Source organism: Larus michahellis, chromosome 5, assembly GCF_964199755.1.
Source record: "Larus michahellis chromosome 5, bLarMic1.1, whole genome shotgun sequence".
NCBI lineage: Eukaryota > Metazoa > Chordata > Aves > Charadriiformes > Laridae > Larus > Larus michahellis.
In genome coordinates, this window is record NC_133900.1 from 31,694,053 (window position 1) to 31,717,517 (window position 23,465).

The following is a 23,465-nucleotide window of genomic DNA, read 5'->3' on the forward strand; positions in this document are numbered from 1 at the left end:
AACTTCCCTGATCCAGAGTCCTTCTGGAAAATTTAATCTGATCAAAAAACAGTGGTGTGGTGGCTTTTATTTTCCCTCAGATTTGTAGCCAGCTTAATTCTTTGTAATGCTACAAGAACAAAGTAGCAACATGTTGCATTTGAATCTGTTTTCACATGCAGCTAGTGGAGCTCGCAAAATGAGGTCGAGACAGAAGGTCTGTCTCATTCCCTGATGCGCACTTGCAGATGAAGTGGACACACACTTGTTTCTTCTTTTAAGGCGTAGAAAAGTCTTGATGGGAACACCACAAATATGCAGGTTGGTTTTTTTTTTGTTTTTTTTTTTTTTTATCCTGCTGCCTGCCCTAATGCAGTTCTTCTGCATGCATCCAGAGCAGAATTGTGTAGAGATCCTTATACTTTTTTCACATCCTTATCCTTTCTTCGCCCCTAACCTCCACTTGCGGTGCTGCAGTCTGGGTAAGAGGATTGTGTTTAGCTTCCCCACAGCCACGGGAAAGGCAGGGTATAAAGCAACCTTTTTAATGTGTACAGGTTACAATGAAATGACGTGGGAAGCGGAGGGCTGGCTGTATGAGACACACAAAGGTACCCCGCCTCCCGGGGGCTGTGGGCTCAGGGCTGGTCCATTTGGTGGCCCTGACACCTGTGTGACAGCTCGGACACGGCCACCCCCTCACTCGCCCCCACCGTCCTGCCGCCTGCCCGGCGGGGACCGACTCACGGTGCACAGGACGGCATCCGGGGAGCCCTTTACGGTCTTCCCAAGCTCCAGACGGAGGTTTTTGCTGCTGGGCTAGCAAAGCTGTGGCTTTGGAGGAGGAACCGTGGCGTTAGCGGCAGCAGCGGGGAGGAGGAGCCAGAGCTGGCACAGAGCTGCCGCTGCCGCTTGCGGGGAGCGGATTATCGCCTCCAGGAGGGACCGGAGCCGTGCGAGAGGGGCTGCACGGGCAGCGGCTCCTTCTCTCTGATCCCTGCCGTTCCCCAGGTAAATTTTCTGCCCCTCTGTCTCGTCCTATCTCCATCCCCTGCGGCCGGAGAGGCAACGTGGGGGACTATTAGCTGGCTTTGCAGGCAGGAAGCCGCGGGGGGAAGCGGGGAAGGAGGTTGCATCAGGGTTCGGTTTCTTGTGGGTGATGACGATGCGAGGTTTTTTCCTTTCCTGCCTCTGAATATTAGTTGCTGTGGCAGTGGCTGTGGTATTTTATTTGTATTCCTTTCTGTACTCTGCGTGTACAAAGCAGAAGGTTGACAGTTGCCAGGGCACTAGAGCTAATAATATAAGCACGCACATGCTGCCCTGTCAGTCATCTCTTCAGTTCAGCTCTCCCTTTCCTCCTCCCTACCAACTAAAAACAAGTAAAATGAGAGGATCTAATAATAACCTATAGTAAAAACTTTTCTCATTTCAAAATAAGGAAAGTATATTTTACAGGGCGGTACTGAAATAAGTCTGTCACTGGCTGGTTTCCATGGTACAGGCCTTAACCCTGTGGTATGAATTCTGCTCTATGATTTCTCAATCGCTGATTTTGTTTGTATAGGGGGTGAAGTTTAAAATACAAAACAAACCCACCAACAAAACAAAACAAAAAAACCCCACACAAACAAATACCATGAACTCAAAAAAACCCCCATTCTGATATGACTGAGGTAACTACTCCCTTTGGTCTCATTAATCTAACCGGCTGCTGCTTTAAAATAGGAGTATCAAGAACCTGAGAGGGTGAAGGCCTGTCACAAAACAGGTAAGGACAGTACATCCACTATCAGACAACTCATTCACACCTTGAAACCATTCCTGCTAAGCAGAACTTCCAACATCTTTGCTTAGTCAATATTTTCCTCCCTATATGCTACTGGGAACAATACATTCAGGAGATGAAGCTGTTGCGAGGTGGACCTGGGTTTCTCAGAAGTATTAATGCGTTTCGTGCCAACAACTACACGACCCCCAAGAACTGGGATGTCAGCCATGCAAAGCTGGATGGAGAGCAATATCCTTCTGTTCCTCACCCACACCCATCCCTTTCAAAATTACAAAAATAAGTACCTGTGCCCTGGGAAAGTGGTCAGTGAAGGGAAGGAAAGAGACACTGGTAGGTCACCGATACTTTCTATTCCCATTAGTAGACTGGCATTTGTGGATTTCCATCCTCAATGAAAGAATGAATAATCCTACGAAAAAACCTAAAAGTATCACTTATTTCATTAAAAAACTTTGAGACCACAACTATTTGGTTCCAAAAGTAGTCGTTAAAAATATAGAAAAGGACTGCAATTTGAGTAAATTAACACTTTACATTTTAAAAGGAAAGAAAGAAAAACTATTATCTTAGAACATATTGAAAGTGCTTCCCTATGGCTCTATATTCTTCCTCTATGCCTTGGCCATGGCTCAAGCCAGTTTCATATCAGAACAGCTCAAACAAAACCACCCAGGTGTTAAAATAGCCTCTATCTTTGTTCATGGCATCAATCGTTCGCAAATACCAAACATATCATTACACACTGAAGGCTTGATAATTGTGAGAATCAGCGCTCTGACTTGCTTCCAGCAATTTAGCAAGGAATTCCTTGGCTCAGAACTTCTGGCTTAACTTGAGTGGTGTTTTAGATGGCCAGAGCCATGTAAAAGACTTCAAGAAAATGCTGTTAGCACTGAAATGTAGTTGGAGGAGAATATAGGCACACATTTGCTGTAACAAAGAAGAACACTAGCAAGCCGTGTCTTCAGATATGTGCATGCGACTCTCGCTGGCTCAGACTTGTGAAACCACAGTAAATATTTGCACAAAGAAAATTCGGACGTACGGAACCGTGCACTGCCATATCTTTTGTTAGCATCTATGGGACAAGAAGTCGACCAGTTAGACTGAGTAAATCCGATGACCATTACTCACTTGGACCTTACTTCCTGCTCTGAGAAGTATCTCCATGGGATATAAGCAATAAAAAAAAGTCATGTTTTATCAGCCTCACCCGAATATAGATTGCAAGTTGTGCATGGTCCTGATCTTTATTCAAACAGGCATCTTCTGTTTCTTAAATATTCAGTCAATGTGTTTGTGAATAGCGATATCTAACAGAACCATGTTCTTGAAAATTCCCCTGAAAATCATAACTGGATCTGGTCAGGTTTAAGTTCAGGAAAAAGCGTCCCCTTGTGTGTATGCTTTAGAAACTGTAGTTGTTGTTCTTAACTTTATGAAATAGTCACTTCCACTGCCATGCACACAGGACCTGTGACACTTTCAGAACTAATGGTCCTGGTAAGTGATGTTGATGGCAAATAACCTTTATCTTGTGCTGATAGGAGGCACAATATTCATATTACAGCCATGCTTTTAAGCAGGAAATAACAGGTTAGCACACATCAACGTGATTCTACAACTCAGATTTTTTCATTTTGTTTTTTGTTAATCTATAACTTGGTAAGTTTAATACTGTTCTTCTGTTAGTGTCTGTCGTTCTTATGTACAGCATACACAAGCATGCAAAAAACATTAAATTCCAAATTGGGCTGTGAGGGTTTTTTCACCTGATCTATGGGAAAAGAAACAACATCACTGACAAGTCTTCTATCTGGAAAATAATATTATTTGTTTCTCTCCAACTTTTCTATCTTTATTGCTTTCCTTAGGTTTGTAACAATGGTAAAGGCGGATATTGTAAATGACAATGAAAATCCTGAGCCATCAGTATGTGACAGAAGTGGTACGATTCCCATGCTTGAGCAAAGCGAGGTAATTAAATAGGATCTCAAAGAACAATTTTAGTTAGAGGTAACCCTCCTTTTCCTTTCCATTTTCTTCCCTCATCTGTTAAAATCTCTATATCTGAAGGGAATAGAAAGAGAAATCTCCTCAGTGGGAATTTCTTACAATTAACAAATGTTCAGTTTTTAAAAGTCTGTTGTATGTTGGATTGCTGGAAATCAGTGGCTGCAATTTCAGCTGGAAGCGGGAAATGCATCAGCATACATTTTATAATCAGCTATGGAAGAGAATTACATGGACTTATGATTGCTTCTTTGCTTTTGAATTGCGCCTATCAGTCCACTTGCTGAAAGGTGTTCATGCATGTCTTCCTTTTCATATCTAATAAAAATAAAAAACCCCAAACCATTATTTTAAACTTCTCTATGCATATTTCCAGTGTTCTTGGAAATGCCTATGGCTTTAAAAAAGATTTGCAGTAAATGCAAGTAAGAATAAAATTCTTAACATAAAAGGCACTTTAGAGTAAACATATAATACTAACTGTAAAGATACTGTGTGGTGTATATTTATACACATGGGTAGCTGGTGATCGCAGAATCACAGGGTAGAGAAACAATTCCCTGCTGAAAGCTCACAAGATTTGTGTTCCAACTGTGACTTTGAGTAAGGGAGATATATATATATACACGAATATCTAGAGAGAGAGATGAGACAGAAAATAATGGGAAATGTGGAACTGTTACTGGAGGAGGGCCAAACCACAGCATAGACAAGAATTCCATGTCCATGCTGTGACAATGAGCTGACATGAAGGTGAATAATCATAAGGGAAGGTAGATGATTAACTTGTCAAAAAAAAGGACCCTAAAATGAAATGAGACACATATCCAAAAATGGTCAAAAGGTGCTTTGGTTATGAATATGGATAAGGAGATGAATCAGTATAAGAGAGCAGCTTCAAGGAACTATTCTTCAAGGAATTAACTCCCAGAGTAGTATCTCTCCATCTCTACCTTGACTTACCAGCTTGAGCCTTCCAGCAATGGATCATGTGAGTAAGGCTTACACTGGCCAGCTGTTCTTTGTGTAATCACAAGTTGGTTTTCTTATTTGGTTCAAGGCTTTGCAACAGAAGTTATTTAGGAGTTATATTAAAGACCCTGCCTCACTGGAATGATGCTAATTGTTAACTGTATTGTGGAATCCAATCTGGAAGCAGAACCCTATCAAATTGCAGAAAATATTGATAAATATTTAGCTCGTATTATGAGATAAGCTGAACCTGGCCTATTAATATTGTTTCTTCATCAAATATGATGATATTGCTGCTGAACAGGTACAATTTTATTGAGAACAGGAGTCCTGTCAGTTGCAGATAAAAAGGCAAATGTCTCACAGTCTCTCATATGCAGCTCGCTGTGCCATGCAAAACCAAACAGGTAAACAAAAATCCTAAATACACTACAAAGCTGGACCATTCCTACAGCAATTGTGTCGTTAACGTAGCCATCTATAGATAGTGTGGATCTAGTGCATCACAGCTGATTTCATGTCTTATACGCTACTTCAAGTGCCACATCTGAAAGAGTCTCATTGTTTTTATTCAGGAGGGTCCAACAGCAGATGCCAAAGGTGGCGATGGGAATATACAAACAGAAGAAACTGCTCTCTTGAATCATTGTGCTCAGCCACCGCCGGAACCAATAGCAGGGTCTTCAATACCTGCGAGAACATGGAGGCAAATATTTAGTTGTCCTCCTCAGGGTTTACTGGCCCAAACAGTGACAAATGGTATGTAAGGACAGAGTTTAATTAAACTGAGAAACGGCAAACGAGGTACTAGTTTCTCTGGATGTGATGATACCTGTCCATTGTCCTTGAAAACAATGAAGGGAGATAGCTATGTTTTATACATCCCACTTTTGTTTCAACGTTTCAGTAGGAAACAAAAAAATGAAGCAAAGAAAATATTTGAATGTATAGTTTTTCTTCCTCCATCCTCTCTTCTGTGTTTAACATGGTAGGTATGCTTTTGCATTGCAAATTGTTTTCATCAGAGGAAAGACCTCCTAATTCTCATCTTGATAGTTCATTTTGGTGTGACAGCATTAAGATTATTATAAACACAGTGGCATTTTTGGCACACTGGATGGCTTTTTGTTGAATTAAGGTAACAAAGATGAGGCTTTGCAGTGATACTTTCTTTTGTTTCTTAACACCCCAGGCTTGCGAAGCCACGAATCCTAACTACAAGGCAAAGTGACCCATTCTGTTTAAGATTTACCATGCACTGAAGGCTCACAGAAGAGAATGCCTGCCTAACCAGTTATTTCAGACTTTTCCTAACAAAAGACACTTCCTGTGGCTTTGACTGTTTCAACAGCCTCCATTCTTTCTCATTTGGGATTCTTAGGCTTTTATGTTTGGAAATCTACTGGTCTTCCCTTCGCTACCTGTCACCCTCAAATAAGATTAAGAAAAATCCAATCTGAAAATGCAGTACATTTTCTTATAATTATGAGAAGGGGGATTTATTCAACACATTTTTTCCACTCCTTCGGCCTTCTGCTTTTATATCTATGCATGCCTGTTCTTGTTGGATAACTGTAGGAACAGATTTGGGAGCCTGAAAAGAGCGTAATATTTCCACATGTTTTATAATATTTTCATTTAATGTCCTCATAATATTTTTCAGGAAATTTTTTCCTGTGTGTTATCTCTCTTTGACTGCTGTATCAAGGGTAACATCTGTACTACTTCAGGCTATCCAGAGACACAACCTTCTTCAGATTATTTTTTTTTTTTTTTTGGTAGAGATAGCGATGTATTGCACAAGCACATCCAGCTAAAAAACTATACTGAAATTCTTTTAAAAATTAGACTGGAGCTGCAGTCATTAGCTTGAAGATGTGCCAGTCTATACAGCAGAAGGTTCTTACTGCAGTTCTGGAGTAGCTGAAGGAAGATAAGCAAATGCAAGATAAGTTAGTGAAACTCTTTGCTTTAAGTTTGGGACTTGTTAAGTGCTTTCCAGAGTGACCCAAGGCTCACTCAGTACGTTTTGGATCCCTGATGATGTTCCTGTTACCATCTTAGGATCTATAAAATCAGAACATCAGTTTAGGGATCATCAAAGACTAAAGACATTGTTATAATTAAACTAATTTTTAAGGTAAATGATTTTATTTCTGAAAGTCATGGTACCTTTTTCCTTAGTAGAAAAACAAATGTGATCTAAGAGCAAACAAAGTTGTGCCAGGGAGATGATTAAACATGAGTATTTCTTGTTTTGTTCCAGTTGCAATTGTGGTCCTGGTTTGGGCTGTGGTTTGGTCGATCACTGGGGCTGAGTGTCTCCCAGGTGGAAACCTGTTTGGAATTCTGTTCCTTTATTTTTTTGCTGTCATCGGAGGTAAAATTTTTGGATTCATTAAAATACGAACACTTCCTCCTCTCCCTGCTCTTCTGGGTAAGATATCTTTCCTTCTTTTCTTCCTGCATATTTGTGTTGTTTAAACTGTACAGTAATATCTGCATGCCAGATATATTTGGATTGGGAGCAAACAAACTGTGTCACGCTCAAAATCTGCAGCTTTTCCAAGTGACTTTTATCTGGTCCTCTCTGAGAAGGTGCAAAATTCTCCAAACTGGCTCAGATAAAATTGCCTGTATGTTACTGAGGCTCTCCTCTTCATTCTTTGGGGCCAGAGAATTGTATACCTACAGATTCAAGGGTTATTATCCTTCAGTGCCCTCTCTCAAAGTTACTCAAAATTTGGTTTTAACATCATTAAACAGGAGTCTTAATCTGGACCTCCTATTACAATGGAATAATTAATTCATAAGGAAATTATTGCTGGGCTGTTTCACATGTATCTTGCACAATGAACATGTTTTCCAAAGAAAACACTACAGGAATTCCCTATTACTGGTAATCCAAAGCAATTTCTTTCTTCTCCTTCCTTTCTCTCAAGATAATTGAAACCTGAGAAAATAAATTCACTACCAGGAATAATTGTTCTAAAGAGAGATCTTTTGAATCAATCATAATACTGTTTTTCGTATCAACATCTTATTTTATTTTACACAAAAATGAAAATGACGTTTATTCTGACACCATCAGAACCTTTTCAGACTTTTTTCCTAGAGGAGGTTTTGGTTAGATCAGTACAATATTGTGAAGTGCTGTGATGTCACCGAAGCTGAAAAATGAAGCTCCAGGTTCTTCTCACCAGCTGTATACTGCCCCCTTACTATGCTTAGTGCATAAATGAGTAAAGCTGTTGACAGACAGTAAAACTTCATGGCAGAGTGGGCTACAAATATCTGCCTGTAGTGCACGGATGTGATTTTGTAACCTGCATAGTTGGTGTTGTGCCTCACAGAGGAGCGCTGCTTACAGAAGGGCCCTACAGCTTCGAATACAGCTCTGTCCAGGCAGCGCACGCCTTCTTGCACTACTTAGTTTCACCAGCGAGAAAAAATTCAAATGAGAGGGAGGGAAGTTTTGCATACAGCATGCATATCTGCGATAATATGAACACAGAACATAACACACAGGGAGTCTGTCCTTTCTAAGTAAACACTCCCCCCTTAAAAAAAAAGTTTCTGACCATTTGGATTCTGCTTTTTTAATTACATCTGTACCTAAAAGTTAACACTTGAGCATGAAACTGCTTTGTCAGACAGGTCATACTGAACAACAGAAACTTAAGCATGACAGCACATGTCTGTTGAGTTGCTTAGGACGGAGTTCGTTACTCAGATCCCCAGTCTGAGGAAAGCTGGAGAAATCTATGAGTCAGAAGAAGAGATAGACAATGTCTTTGAATATTCTTTTCAACACAAAAAATACAAATCTTGTACTCTTACGTGCCTTAATCTACTTGTGCCAGGTGTAGTTGAGTGTAATGTGGCTGGGTGAGTACTTATGCAGCTTATAGTGAGCCTCAGAGGAAAGAAGGAGTGAAATTGCTACAGAAACGGTCACACGGTATATTTTAGGTATACATTGCAGAGAGGTTTCTGCAGCAGGAAACATACAGCAGAACAATGAAAATATGCTTTGAGGTGCAGCTTTCTTTGCTTTAAGCAGATTTCTAGATTGGGGTAGCTTTCGTGACTTGGACCTCAAGCAAACACTGCAAAAAGCATGTGATCATTATGCTAGCCTGATATAATTGTCATGAGGTACCACAGATTAATTATGCCACAGTTTTTTTCCGGGAGGTGGTGGGAAGAACAATGACCGAAAGTTTAGCGTGCTCCAGGACAAATCAAGTCCACAGCCAAGGCTCACACCAAGCTGACACAAACCTAAGTGCAGTGTTTGTTTACTTTTTGTCTTTTTTTATTTCCTGTTTCTTAACATGGCTAATATAAATTTACGGCACAAAGATGTACCTTTAAATCATCAGGACCTACAATGCATCTCCGCAGATCTATATTTAAAGTCATCCTTTCCTGCACTTGTTTGTGTCCTTCCAGAACTACAGTTCCAATAGCTTCGAAGGAAGTCTATGATTAAACAGTTTTACTAATATTTGCAAAAGGTTGGATCTTGCAAGCTCAAATAGAGAATAAGAGCAAGTTCCTGATTTTTTTTTTTTCCCTCTTTGCATGAGTCATGTTGCCCAAGCGTTTTAAAATATCTAAGTTAGTCCATGATTAGCTGTTCTAGATTAGATTTCCCAATGAACTCAGCATTACGGTTCCTGTGATACCTGCATTTCTTAGGTCTAAGAGGATTTTTAAAGATTTCTAACTTCTGAGATAAACACGCAGCACTAGACGATCTTCCTCTTCTCATGTTAAAATAAGCTAACATGAAAAATATCTTTAAGGATGCAGAAGTGTCTTTTCTTATGGTAAGTATCACCTGCACCTAATGAACAAAGCTGAATCCTGTTGACTCACATTAAAGCTACGTGTCAGCATCCTGCGGATTTATTCATTGGTGACCTGATGTATCCTTAGGCCACTTTCATTGCTTTAAACATCTCTCTCTTTCCACACCTCAGTCCCCATTGTTAAAACATGACTAATAATTCAGAACATTAATTGTTCCTTTGTCTTTCATAAATACGGTGTCTATTTTTAAGAACGCTATGCAAGCTTCTTTTGTGCAACAAAACCAGATCATTTGACAGGAGCTTATTTTCTTTCACTTAAGGGATGCTACTTGCTGGTTTCCTAATCCGAAATACTCCATTCATTAGTGACATCGTCCAGATAAACCTACGCTGGTCTGCAGCACTGAGGAATGTCGCTCTTTCAATTATCTTGACCCGAGCAGGACTTGGCCTGGATCCAAAGGTATGGCATCAGCCATTTGTGTGAGGCAAAGTATACAACAGCCCTCCAAAAAAATTGAATAATTTGTTCTGTTAAAAATATTGAACGGTTCAGCCTTAGAGGATCTGCAAATTAGAGCACTAAAGAAAGCATAGTTTCTATTGTATAGTCATATGTTAATATTGGCAGTTGGATTTGTAGAGTAGGCAAACAACCCAAAAAATAACTGAAGAAAACTGATTTTATTTTCCCCCTTGCCTTAAAGAAATTTCCTGAATTTTGTGAGCAGAACATCTTGACGATGTGCTCAATCATGGTCTGTCTGGAAGAGTTTACATACCCTGACAAACTCCCTGTCAGTTTACACTGACAGACTAAAACAAGTAATGGAAGAGATCCCCAGTCCTTGAAAGAAAATGTTGCTTGTGTTGACACCAATCAAAAAAACCCCAACCAACCAAAAAATCCAAACCTATGTGTCTTTTTTACTTTTTTTTTTTCTTTTCTTTTAGTTTTTGGTTTGTTTTTTTTTGGAATCATTGCCATTTTAATGCAAATATATTGGTTGCAAAGATGAGTCCTGCTGTACTACAGAAACAATGCTTCACATCACAATAAAGCCCATAAAGCTTCTGTGAACAAAAAAATAGTCTTGCTCTGCACACTATGAAACATGAGGTTCCCAGGTTGCCCAGAGAGGTGGTGGAGGCCCCATCCCTGGAGACATTCAGGGCCAGGCTTGATGAGGCTCTGAGCAACGTGATCTAGTCGAAGATGTCCCTGCTTACTGCAGGAGGGTTGGACTAGATGACCTTTAAAGGTCCCTTCCAACCTAACAGATTCTATGATTCCATAAATTAATGAAGGCAAGGATCTGCTTGACCTAAATCAGCTGGCTGAAATAAAGCTGTACCATATTGGCCCCTCTTTATTTAAGTTTAAGGGACTGCTTAAAGTTTATATAGAACTTAAGTCAAGTATAGCTAGTTCAGAACAACTAAACTGATTTTCTTAACCAAGATGAAAACCAGGGAGTTGCCAATGCTTCAGATATTTACAAAAACAGGGGTTTGTCGTTCTTGAAAAATGTCTGGTTTCCTAGATTATTATCATCCATTTTTCTAAGACATTCAATCTTGTATGAGCATGGACTGTGTGTTGTTACACACAGCTTGGATGCTCAGTTCTGTGAGATATTGCTTTTCTGTCTACTCTGTGACAACTTTTTTTGCCAAAGGAGCTTCATCTTTGACTCATTTTTCTCCCATGTGGCAATCGAAACTGTCATTTGGACTCTGTATGTAACAATGCTTTGATGCAGTTACAATTGTTCCTCATGTAATCGAAGCTGTGAAGACAAAGATGTCGGTTGCTCTGGTGATTCTCAGCCCTAATTATGCTGGGATAAACTGCGCTGGTAAAAATTGCAACTCATTGTGGTGTTTTTTTCCATGTCAAAATTAGGGACCTGTCCTAACAGAGTCATGTTTGTGACTAACTATTAATAAAAGTAAATACTCTGTTTTAGGGATTTTTTTTAATAGAAGTTGCTGAGCCAAATGGAACTTAATCTGCTCTGAATATCAAGTGAGAGCTGAAAGAGATGCTTGGCTCCTTTCAGGGACTCTATGTAGTTCTACAACTTTTCATTATTTGTTCATGGATTTGGGGATAACTTTTTGGGGGTGCTAACACAACTTGTGGGATTATAGCAAAATCTTTTGTGGATGGAGCAAATGACCCCAAGTAACTGTGGGTAAGTCAGCTGTGTTGAGGATGCACTTTTCAAATGGATTCCAGATAGTCCAGCCTTTCACATTTAGTCTGCTCTGCACAAGAAGCCAAACAGAATTTTCTGCCTCTCCTTCCTGTGACCTGCAGGAGCCTTGTTGAACCTGGATTCAGTGGGTTTCACTACCACGCTTGGAATTTTATATCCAAATCTGGTTGTGCTTGAGCCTATCTCTGGCTTAGGCCACATAAAGCTGTCACATCCTGTACTGTGACTCAGGGGGGATTCTTTCAATAAATCATATCAGATCATAAATGTATTTCCTCTCCATAAAGCCAAGGGTATTGATACTAATGTCTGAATGTGCTTGTATATTGCAGGCTCTTAAGAAGCTCAAAGCAGTCTGTTTGCGGCTTTCTTTCGGACCGTGCATCTCAGAAACATGCACAGCTGCTGTTCTTGCCTACTTGTTCATGCATTTGCCGTGGCAATGGGGATTTATACTAGGGTAACGTGCTCTCTTTTCTCCTGTGTGACAAAGTGTCTGCTTTCATGCTACAGTTAAATGACTCAAGTGCAGTTAGTTCTCTGTGCCAAGCAGAGACCTCAATTAATGACAGTTAGGAAGCTGTGCTTAGCCCCTGTGGTTGTTTGCTTACCATTCATGTCTGGCTCTCTGGTTAATTTAAAGGTCAAATTTCCAGGCTGTGGAGGAGTACTTGCAATATTACTTTTCTGTGTTTGTGGTCTGGGCACTTGAAGAGGGATGGTGCAATCCCTGAGTCTTTAACCACAACACAAGGGGCTTTGAGGGACAGAAAATGATACCACAATTTGGAGAATCTTCATGCTGGAATTCAGAATTTCCCCATAGAGGAATGCACGTGGGACAGCCTTCTTGTCACAAGTCAAGGATAAGGATATAGCATGTTGTATTCTGGAGTAATATCCTTGAAGAGGAAACTTTTTCCATTTAGTTCTGCTGAAGTGGTGAACTTGGTCTGGACCCATATACTGGAGCAAGATGGATGAACTCCTACTCTGCCACACACTGATTTTTATGACGAGGAACTGGGCTGCTGAGTCATAAGGACATCTAGACCAGGTCCTAAATGGGACAATCAAGGCATGTATCAGGGAGTATAACTGGCCTGCAGTGTAGACTCAAGTCGTAGTTGTCGGAGCCCTTTACTTTTCATACTATTGAGTGGGGCAAAATGTAAATGCTGATTGCAAACCTGCATAGAAATACCCCTGCTTGTAATTAGCAGGGAAAGGTAAAGAAAACACCTTATGTAAAGGTCTGTTTATTTACACTTTAAAAGAATTGGGGTGAGAACGTTTTGAGTTTTTTTAGTTCAGTGCTTTCTTTTTAAGAGAGGCTGAACCTATGTGCTTTCAGTTTTGTTTTAGGTGCGGTCTCCCCTGCTGTGGTGGTTCCCTCAATGCTGATTTTACAGGCTGGGGGATATGGGGTAGAGAAAGGTATCCCAACTTTGCTAATGGCAGCTGGCAGCATTGACGACATTCTGGCTATCACAGGCTTCAACACTTGCCTTGGGATGGCTTTCTCTTCCGGTATGTGGTTAATCTGTATGTAGTGAAATCCAGAACAAAAAGTGGCATTTTGAAGAACGTGTGCTCTGTTATGACTGACTGGTTTGTAACTTAATGACACCTCCTTATAAAGTTCATGTATGTCATGTAAGGACTTGAATATTGAGAGGAAAACTACCCATGATCAAAAGTCTTAGTGTAACATTGTCTGCTCTGAGTACTGGGTCACAACAACTTTCAGAGAACATTTTTCCCTGTCTGCTCCCTTAGCTGCCAAGTCTGGTCCCTGCAGGCCCAACATAAGTGCTTTCAAATTTCCCTGGGTTTGGCAATGCTCTTGCAGTGGCTCTTTCTCTGGCTTCTCTGGCACACTTTCTTGGCATGAGGTTTCAGAGAGAGAAAGTTGCACTATCCAGTTCTTTCAGGATCATAGTTTGCCTCCTGAACCCCTTTGCCCCAAAGTAATTTAAAGCAGGCGCTGTCCTGGAATCACCCCCGTAGGTCCATGGTGTGGTCTGTGGGTGAAGGATCTGTGTATGGCTTACTGAACCCGTTTTTCTTTTGCCACATAGGTTCTACTCTTTACAATGTGCTCCGTGGAGTGCTGGAGGTTGCTGTTGGCATAGCAGCTGGGGGGATTCTGGGAATGTTTGTTCGATATTTCCCAAGCCATGATCAGGTAAAAAAAAAAAAAAACAGTAAAAAATATTTTTAGAAAATAGAGATGATTTGCTAAGGGATGATGTTCCTAAGTTATTAATTTTCAAGCCTCATGTGAAGCTGTTTTGGGGGAAAGCTGTGAGCAGCACTAACAGCTTCCAGGATGCAAAGCCTATCAAGTGAAGATGTTTTTTAGGTGATTACTTGTTTACTGCAACAATAAAAATGTATGATCTCATAGTCCTTCCTGATCCAGAGTTTGGAACTCAGCTCATCATCCTGCTCTCATTGAAGGTGGTGGAAATGCCCACACGTAAAGTAGGAAGTGTCTGATATCCATTTCAGACAGTAAAATAATCATCAATTAGATTGGTGCGTGGCACATTTACTTCTATAAGATGTTTCCACTAGGCCTAAGATTAAAAACAAGTAAAGTGGACAGATTGTAGGCTTTAAGTGATTGGGCATATCATTAGTGCCAATTAGAATGTGTTACTTTCAATAAAAATTAAGCTTATGTAACGTGGTAGATGAATTTACTATCAAGGGGCAATTAAGTGAACAAAAAATTGTGGAAGAAAGTAGATAGGTTCTGGATTACTGAAGTCAATTTGCAAAGCATCTATTGCCCTCAGTGTGACAAAATTTTCTTATTAAATGACATAAGAAGTGTGATACAGGAACTAAACAGATAAACAGAAATGGGGACCAGTGGCAGAGATATAACTGTCTGCTGTGAGACTGGATCAGACAAAACAAGACTGTCCCTGGCAAATGTTTGTTTAACTTGTCCTTAAAAACATCTAGTGGCAAGGATTTCACCTCTCCTTGGATAAACTGTTTTACTACTTGACTGCACAGGTAGAAAATCCTGTTATCAGAGTTGAAGCAGGGCTCTTAAAATAGAGCATCGTGTTCCTTGTGATACAAAAAGCCTACTGGAAATAAGATTTTGAATGTGCAGGAGAAAGAAAATATTACATTTCCAAAACTTAAATTTCTTAGGAATTAAAGTAAGAAAAAATACCCTCAACTCAACTGAACAGTTGAAGTCTCACTTGAAAGCTTTGATTCTTTCACAATGGTTAATAGCAATTGTTATTTTCAAAATTAACAGAAGTAAAATTTCTCCTCCATTTCTAAAAAAAATTTACTTTTTTGTTTGTCTCTTTCCTGGCTGCAGGCATCTCTGGCATGGAAGAGGTCGTATTTTGTACTTGGGCTGTCCATGTTTGCTGTTTTTGGCAGCATTTACTTTGGCTTCCCTGGATCAGGAGGGCTCTGCACATTAGTCTTAGCTTTTGTTGCAGGTGTGGGTTGGTCTGATGAAAAGGTAAATGTCTACATAAAGAAGTATACCATACCAAAACTCCTTTGAATATACAGCTTGACAGGATTTTGAATTTCTGTCAGGGGTGGTAATATGGTGCATTTATGAATCTCTAGGAAGTGTATGGATTAAACAAAGCATTCTACTTTTATTGTGGAAGTCTTTAACATTTAGCATGACAGAAAGTTACCTTGTATGTGAATACGCATCGATGCAGAGCCTAACATACTGACAGAGAAATGCTCACAAGCTTTTCTTAGACATCTTAAGCCATGTAAAGGAGATTTACTTATCAAGGCACTTGCCTAGGAATCTAAAGCTTTATGTCTCGGCTCTGTGACAGTGTCTGTAACCTTACACAGTCACTTTATGGTAAGATTTACAAACAGGTGTCCAAATGCAGTTGTGCACATGGCCTGAATACCCTGAGGTTTTGTCCCCTGTGGTTTTGCAGGGTGAAATGGAAAACAGTAATTAACCACCCTTTCTCATCTTTCCCAGTCTCATCTTTGCCATCAAATTCCAGTCAGTGTGTTCTGGATAAATTAGAGAGCAGGGTGCCCACAATAAATGGTGATATAAGGCCATACAAAAACCATACAAAAGACTGCTTTTTAGTCACTTTCTCTTAGCTGCTAAGCCTGCTTCCTCTTACTGTTGCTGCCCCGCTGCATTTCTGTACCTTGGCATGTCTCACTGCCTCTTTTGCTTGATACCATCTACACTTAATGTTCTTAGGGCGTCTTTCTCTTCTGCAGCTGTAGCCTTGTGACATGCAGTAGGAGAAGGGGAGAAGAAGAGAAAGGAAAGGGGATCAGATATAGCAGAGTCCATATTATTATCCCCATCTAGACCCTGACTTCGTTAAGATCTCAAGGTTTGTTAAAACAACGAAAAAGAAACCATGGTTTCTATTTAAATTATTACATTGTTGTCCGATTTTAAGAGACAAAGAACGCATCTTGGGACTTAACTACTTAAGGACATTACAACTGATAAAGATCTCCATTGAAAAGCTTTTAAAGAATTTCAAAAGGACCTTAAAAGAGTGTATGCAGTCTATAAATGCTGTTTAAATTATTCTGATCCATGAATGAAGCTTCTTGGCCTTAAGGATGCTGATTTCAAATGCCTCTAGCTCTTTTTTATCAGATACAGCCAGAGATGTCTGCATACTGTATACTCAATATACTACCAAGGTTTTCCTGCTGAGCTTCTCAAAGGCCACTGCCTCATACTGTCCCCGGTGGAAGTCACTTGGCAAATACTGTCCACAGACAACAAGGAACATTGTACCTATTGCTGAAACAGTTAAAAAGGCAGTAAACAGACTGAAATAATGCTAATGTCTGTAAAGAGGATTGTGGTTTTTTGCCAAAAAAGAAAAGGGTGAGATAACAGGGAGAAATGAGGCAAATAAAGAAAAATATTGAGAGGTCTGTATATTTTCACCTTGTTCTCTTTAAGGTTACAGAAGTTCTTGTATTGCAGTTATCTACCATTCCGTTGACTGAAGAGCAAGAGATGTTGCAGGATGAGTCCCAGACAGTACACCAAGAACAGGACACATGTATCCCCAGACTGATTATTAAGAGACAGAGCACTGCATTTATATTTTCCGCACATGCCAGCCTGAAGGTTCATTTGCTATTGTAGAACTCACTTAATTAGAAAAGAAGTGCTATTAGATATGCTACATGTACTACTTCATGTAAGTGAAAGATTCCCGTTTATCCTGGCAGCAGCTGTTTTAGAAAACTTGTTAGGTATAAAGTTCAAACACAAGGAGAAAAGATGGCTTTGTCCTTATACAGTACATCGCACTGGAAAGTTCAACACTTTTTGCTAATATGGGATTTCAGACTTGCTCAGTCTAACTTTGGTCCTGCCCACATGGAGACAGGCCTCTGATGGAGTACAGCACGAGTGGAGTTAGGTCAGGACTGAAACTTTTGAGGTTCTGTCTCTGCTCAGATACAAATGGAAGAACACATTTAAGTATGCAGTTCCCAAGGGCTCAGAAACTTCATGGCAAAACTGTTCAAATTATGCCTTCCTAAATATTGAAAATCAACTATGCTTTATTTTCCTCCTCTTGTCTGCAAACTGCTCTGTTACTGTTCAAACATCAGTGATTTTTGCTTCTCTTCTTGAGATAGCAAGCATTTATTTACCAGCAGAGCAAGACACATTCTGACCTTTGAAAGGTGCACAACTGATTTTGAATCTTTTAGTATTAGGTCAAAGAAGTAGGAGCAATTCTGGACAATCTTTATGATACATTTTCAGTTTGTCCTTTGATAAATTAAATGTTGTGTCTCCTTGGCCATATTTTTGTGACTTTACAAATGTACAGTTTATTTTTGTTTTGATTGCAGAGGGAAGTAGAAAAAATTGTTGCAGTTGCATGGAATATCTTTCAACCTTTTCTTTTTGGTTTAATTGGAGCAGAAGTATCTGTTACATCTCTTAGGCCTGAAACTGTTGGTAAGATCATTCACTGATTATCCAGCTTTCATTACTACCTTCCAAAGTATCTCTATAAAGAAAGAGATGCTATATAAAAGCAAAATACATTATGACTGCTCCCTACCCCAAAAAAATCCCACCAAAAACCAAACCAAAAAACCAACACCACTGTAAAGCAACAGTTTTAGGAGGCTTTTTCCACTCAGACAGCTATGCACAAAAGTACTGAGAAATGTTTGTCTTTGTTTCAGGGCTCTGTGTTGCTACATTAGCCATTGCCCTAGTTGTGCGAATCATAGCAACGTTCCTGATGGTGTGTTTTGCTGGGTTTAATTTTAAGGAGAAAGTATTCGTCTCATTGGCATGGATGCCCAAAGCCACTGTCCAGGTAAACAGTCCAACATCACTTTCATTCTAGGTTAAATCTATTGTCTTTGGCAAATCTCCTCGTAACTAGCACAGCAGTAAACGGGGAGAGGATCAGGCTGAACAACAGCACAGCATAGCATATGGACAGTTTATCTTCTGAACTGCCCCTAAGTCTGCTTGAAAAGTGCATGGAGAGCCTTCTGTGGGAAGGTGTATTGCTTGCATCCTGGGTTGTACTCTTAATAATGACAGAGAATTGTACATTATCGTAGGAAGTTTAACTATTTCTCAGCTATTGCAGGTTACTGTGCCTTTGCATACAGCTTCCGAGAACTCTCAAAACAAAGGTAAAAACGTTTCCCTCTTACAGCACATGAAGTGTATGCAGGGACAGTCACACCAGAGGCTCAGAATGGGTTTTCAGTTTGTGGTCATTTTAGTAAGGGGTAGTCTGACAGCTGTATTGCTGCGGAAGCCTCAGGCTCACTGCATTCCTACTCCTTTATTTCAGTGATCATTAAGTCATTTAGACTTTGCCTCAATAGCATGATTACTTGCAAACAAAAGTAAATAATCAGAACAGGCGAGGGTTATTGCAAGATTTGTGAACTAAATTTTCAGAAGCTGCTACTAGTTGACTGCTTTCAGGATGCATTCTCAAGGTGTGGCATTTTAATAGCTGCAATATTCTGGCCTGTTTCAATAATCACACATTCTCCAAAAATGTGGATAAAATGGTAGCTAAGCAATGTTCTTCACAGGAGGGAACCACCCAGATAAGCTCATGAGCTTAGGAAATTCAAAGTGTAGCCAAGTGAAAATTGTTCTCATAGGTGTAACATAACACCTATGTACTCCCTAAAAATGAATGGGTTGAATCTACTAAAAATGTCAAATTTATGTTAAATGTTGACTGATGATTAGTCCCTTTCTTTCCTCTTTTAATGCTAAAGGTTACTTGATCCATCTCAGCAACGTTTGCTTTCCTGCAGGCTGCAATAGGTTCCCTTGCCCTGGATACAGCGAGAAGTCATCAGGATGAGCAACTGGAAAAATATGGAATGGATGTACTGACAGTAGCTTTCTTGGCTATCTTGATCACTGCTCCAATTGGAGCCCTGGCTATTGGCTTGGCAGGGCCCAGACTTTTGCAGAAGGCTCAGACAAATAGCCAGGACGATGAGAAAGGTGCTGAGGCTGCAGAAGAGGCAGAGGCCTGTGAACCTTCGTAAGAGACAACTACAGGAATATGGTCCTTCAGCCCTTACACTTCTGTTGAGTAAACACAGCGTGTCTGTAATCTTTCTGGAGGAAACCAAAACAAGTGTCAGTTATGTCTGCTATTTTAAAAGCAGTCCTGGTAGAGTTTTATAAAATATTCTTATGTGTTGATGGTGCCTTAAGAGATGAAATAGCTGAACATACAGTGAATAGGCTCGTCAGGCAGTGAGTCACTGAGAAGTTAGCATTCAACAGTTACTTGAAATGTGTGGGTGTGAGGCCAGGGAGAAGATCAGAATTTTTCAGCCATGGAGTGGAGTCATGAGGTGGAATATAAACAGAAGAAAATGGAGACAAATGTGAGTAGCTTCTTGACAGTTGAAACTGGGCTATGAGATGACAAGTTCAACAGCTCAAAGAATGCAACTTGTGAATTAGAGACTGCTGACATACAGTGAACAAGTCCTGCCATGGGTTGGTGATTCCCTCTCCTTCGTCATTTGGGTTCCAAAACTTGCCTTTTCCTATTGCTGTTCTTCCTCACAGCTCACGCACCCCTTTGTACCTTCAAGGGTCTGTCAGCTTTGGTCATAGCAAGAAACAGCAGGTGGTGCTTATGTGCTGAGAGACAGTTGGGTCTGTCAGAGACTGTGGCAATACAGGCGTTGCTGGTGCTGGTAGAAAAAAGGACAGAGCTTGAAAATGGGATGAGGGTTGTGAGGAGGCTATAAAGACTGGGAAAGGGTTGTATGTTGTATGGGATTGGGATGGCTGCTTCTTCACCTGCGTACCTCAGCCGTTGCACAACACAATGTCAAGGGAGGGAAAGCCAGCTCTTCAGCCACTGAGAGTGGCTACATTCTGGTGATGGCCACTGCAGGACAGAGGGCAGAGCTCCTCTTGGGTGGGGTTTGCTGACAGGGCAATGTTGTCCCTTTCTTCCTCAGCTCCTTTTGGGGAACTTGGCAACAGCAGCAGACCTCTTCTCAAATCAAGATTCATGGGTCAGCTGGATGCCCTGTTGCTTTGTCCTAAGTTAATACTCATCTGGCTGAGAAAATGCCACGATGAGGTCCTCACATCTACATCTCCTAACTACAGCAAAGAAAACCAGGTATTTGCTAAAAATATAACCAGTTAGTGCTCATTTTTCCAAGAAGTGGCTGGCTGTATTGGCTGCGGAAAGTGAAGGCCTCTTAGATTTGCCAAGGTGTTTTTTTACCTATGATGCAGAAAACCAATAGACTTTAGCTGAACAGCCTTAAGAATGCAGTGCTGAGAGGGATGGTACAAAGCGAAAGGAAGGCTGCTGTGTGAAGACAGGTGTCGGGAGGAAGCGGTGTTCCTGGCAGTGCTGGTACCCTCAGCATGTACCCTCAGGTCCTCTGGGTCTTCCCAGAAACAGAAGTTGGGTGCGGCTGTGGATCACGTTAATGACTGGCAATGCTTGTGTCAAATATCTTGCCAAAACTTTTCACCAGGGGGAGCAAAAAGCTCAAATGTGGTTTTCTTCATTTTATTTAATATAGATGCCTCCTGCACAGTCAGTTGCAATATAGCTCACATTTGATTTTCCCATTCCCAGAAGACTTTCCTTTCTCTTCTCCTTGACTATCCTAAAGCCAGGAGTAAACCACTTCTGTGGATCAAAATCCTGCTCTTGCCTTTAGCTTTGGTATCAGTCAGGGTTTAGTATTGACCTGTTACAGGTACTAGCAAATCTTTCTTATTCTGCCATGTTTTGTGCAAGTAATTAGCTGTGAGTAGGTCATTCTAAGCCCCATTCTGAGGTAAGGAGTCAATACAGCATCACTCAGAAACTGGAAGTTTTGTTTTGTTATTTTTTAGTAAGAGTGTTAGACTGTGCCTATAATCAAGGTGGACAATTCCTCCTTGCAGATTTCTATGCTGCAGTTCATGGAACTTGTTTTACAGGATACTCTATAGAATATAGTTGCTGTGTCTAGATATTTTTGGCATTAGTAAGAATTAATCAATTCTATTTTAGCTTTTACACTTTTAATATGCAACTCAAAAATGTACAAAAATACTTTTTAAAGAAAACTGAAACTGTATTATTTGCAGAGTGTCCATATATGCCTCTGTATACAGATTAATTATAGCTCAGTATGTATGCATTTGTATACGCCTTCCTCTCCAAGCCAAAAAGAAAGCTTACTGAGAAATATTTAAGGTTCATAGCCTGCAATTCCAGACCAGGGATAAAAATATCAGGAAATTCTTTGGCAAGCTTTCCCCCAACAGTTGTGAAGTACGTTGACATTTTTCTTGCTATACACACTGCTGTTCTCTCCGTTTCCTGAGGGAATGTACAATATTTAGTTCAGTTCATGTTTGTCCCCTGACCAGAAAGGAACATGCTTTCAAACTGTGCACTGATTAACAGTTTGGGTGCTGCACTTCGTGGTTCTTGTGTCAGCCATTGACTTCTGTGCCTGTTCTGCCTTCTTTGTGTGGATAGTTTTAATAGGAGTTTATTGTGTTTGGAAACTGTAATGTCTGTAAATCTAATTGATAAAATGAGGGACTATGGTATTCGGTTCATCAGTGACTGTCTATAAAATAATTGTACTTGAGCAAAACTTACAGGAGTAGAAACTTTATATAGTTCACTTTTTCATAAAGTTTTATAAAAAGTAGAATCCCCCTGCAGGGAAGGATCACTATGCCAAATTTGGCACCTATTCAATAACAGAACATGTAAGGATTACAGCCCTTCAAATTTGAACACAACCTTAAGTATGCAAGCAAACCTCTGACAAACAGCCCTTGTTCATGATAGCCTCTAATACTTGCTCACCATCATAACAGCACCTCATAAACTGGATTTCTCTTTTTCCCTTAACCTCAGTGCGCTCTCAATTTATTCATTAGATCACTCCCACCGTTCCAAGTGCCTGAATAGCTATACCAAAAAAAAGCATCATCTTGTTCCTAATCTAAATGAAATTGAATCAATCTTCCTTTCCTCGCCACCATATGTGGATGTTTCTCAAAAGACCCCCTTCCCCCAGCTTTATTAAATCTTCAAAAAGAATCAGGTTGAAGCTATTATATAGACCTGCAGATCTGAAATGAAAAGCATTAATGTTTTATAATGCTCCTCTCCTTGCCTTCCAGAAAGGAATAAAAAACACTCGCATCTTGTCATGAAAAGAAATGTTATATCGGGGCTTTTTATCAGAGTTTGTGTAGGTGAAGTCATGACATTTAAGACCACCTCCCTTTCAACGAAGTCCCATGAAATCATTCATGAATAATGCATGACTTCAAGCCAATAAAATCTTTATGCCATGCCAGCATCTTATTTGCAGGAAATAAAATTAGAGCACAATGTGCAGTAAACCATAACCAGAGGAGTCCCGCTGTCATGCAGATATAATCACAGGCATAATGTGAGAGAGCACTGAGCATAGTACGTGTGTGCAGTTCCAGAAGGTTCACAAGAACCTCTGCAGCAGAAGGGTCTGACAGCACTGCACAGTCCTGGCGGCAAGCAGCGGGCAGAGTTACAGCACTCAGCATATGGAAAAAGACAGAAATTGACCATCTGGAAGCAGGGAGTTGCACAGGCCAGGGGATGCAGTGATAATGTAATTATCATCACTGCTTTCTCTCTCTTTTCCAGCCAAACTGAGCTTTTTAGGGAATTTAAACTGAAGTCTAAAATTAACTGTGAAACACAGTGTAATACAGCTACAAAACAATGAATGATACAGGTTTTGCATTTTGCTTTTTAAATAAATGGAGTGCAAGAGATCAAAATTTATGCTTCAATTACATTTACTTTGTCTAGTAGTTGCCACAAGCCAGATGCCTTTCTCTAAACATATTTGTTTTACAAGTTTATTTGTAATCTATTATAACTATTGTTCAAATTCATAATCAAAAGAAAGGTAAACATTATTATTCTTGTAGAGTAAAAAGTCCTGTCATGACATGCCAAGTTCAGCTTCCGCTGATTTTGCATCAAGACTGTGACCTGGTCTACTGCCTTAGTCCTGGTCTTTATTAGCATCCCTTTGTGTGGAGCTTCCAAATTAGGTTAAGGAAGTCATTCAGTAGCAAGACATGACCAACCACATCTT

The 23,465-nt window shown here is 40.2% G+C and overlaps 1 protein-coding gene across 2 annotated transcripts; it reads left to right on the forward strand.

The window, feature by feature from the left end:
- The first annotated feature begins 850 nt into the window (after window positions 1–850).
- On the forward strand, window positions 851–21,955 carry LOC141744127 (sodium/hydrogen exchanger 9B2-like). 2 transcript variants are annotated; one of them, XM_074589448.1, is made up of 13 exons: window positions 864–990; window positions 1,708–1,750; window positions 3,646–3,748; window positions 5,332–5,515; window positions 7,023–7,193; window positions 9,897–10,039; window positions 12,131–12,258; window positions 13,153–13,328; window positions 13,880–13,986; window positions 15,151–15,300; window positions 17,676–17,784; window positions 18,018–18,154; window positions 19,128–21,955. In XM_074589448.1, exons 3-13 carry the CDS (start codon window positions 3,656–3,658, stop codon window positions 19,365–19,367), a joined length of 1,638 nt encoding a protein of 545 aa, XP_074445549.1. In that variant the 5' UTR covers window positions 864–990; window positions 1,708–1,750; window positions 3,646–3,655; the 3' UTR covers window positions 19,368–21,955. The 2 variants fall into 2 exon arrangements, with proteins under 2 accessions (XP_074445548.1, XP_074445549.1); XM_074589447.1 differs by lacking the exon at window positions 1,708–1,750 and having other exon boundaries at window positions 851–990; window positions 19,128–21,442.
- The last annotated feature ends 1,510 nt before the right edge of the window (window positions 21,956–23,465 follow it).

Bases quoted from the DNA above. Each gene is read 5' to 3' on its own strand.
- LOC141744127 (XM_074589447.1), top strand. From the start codon at position 3,656: ATGGTAAAGGCGGATATTGTAAATGACAATGAAAATCCTGAGCCATCA. The intron at 13,987-15,150 runs GTAAAAAAAAAA...TCCTGGCTGCAG, and splicing joins ATTTCCCAAGCCATGATCAG to GCATCTCTGGCATGGAAGAG. The intron at 18,155-19,127 runs GTAAACAGTCCA...GCTTTCCTGCAG, and splicing joins TGCCCAAAGCCACTGTCCAG to GCTGCAATAGGTTCCCTTGC.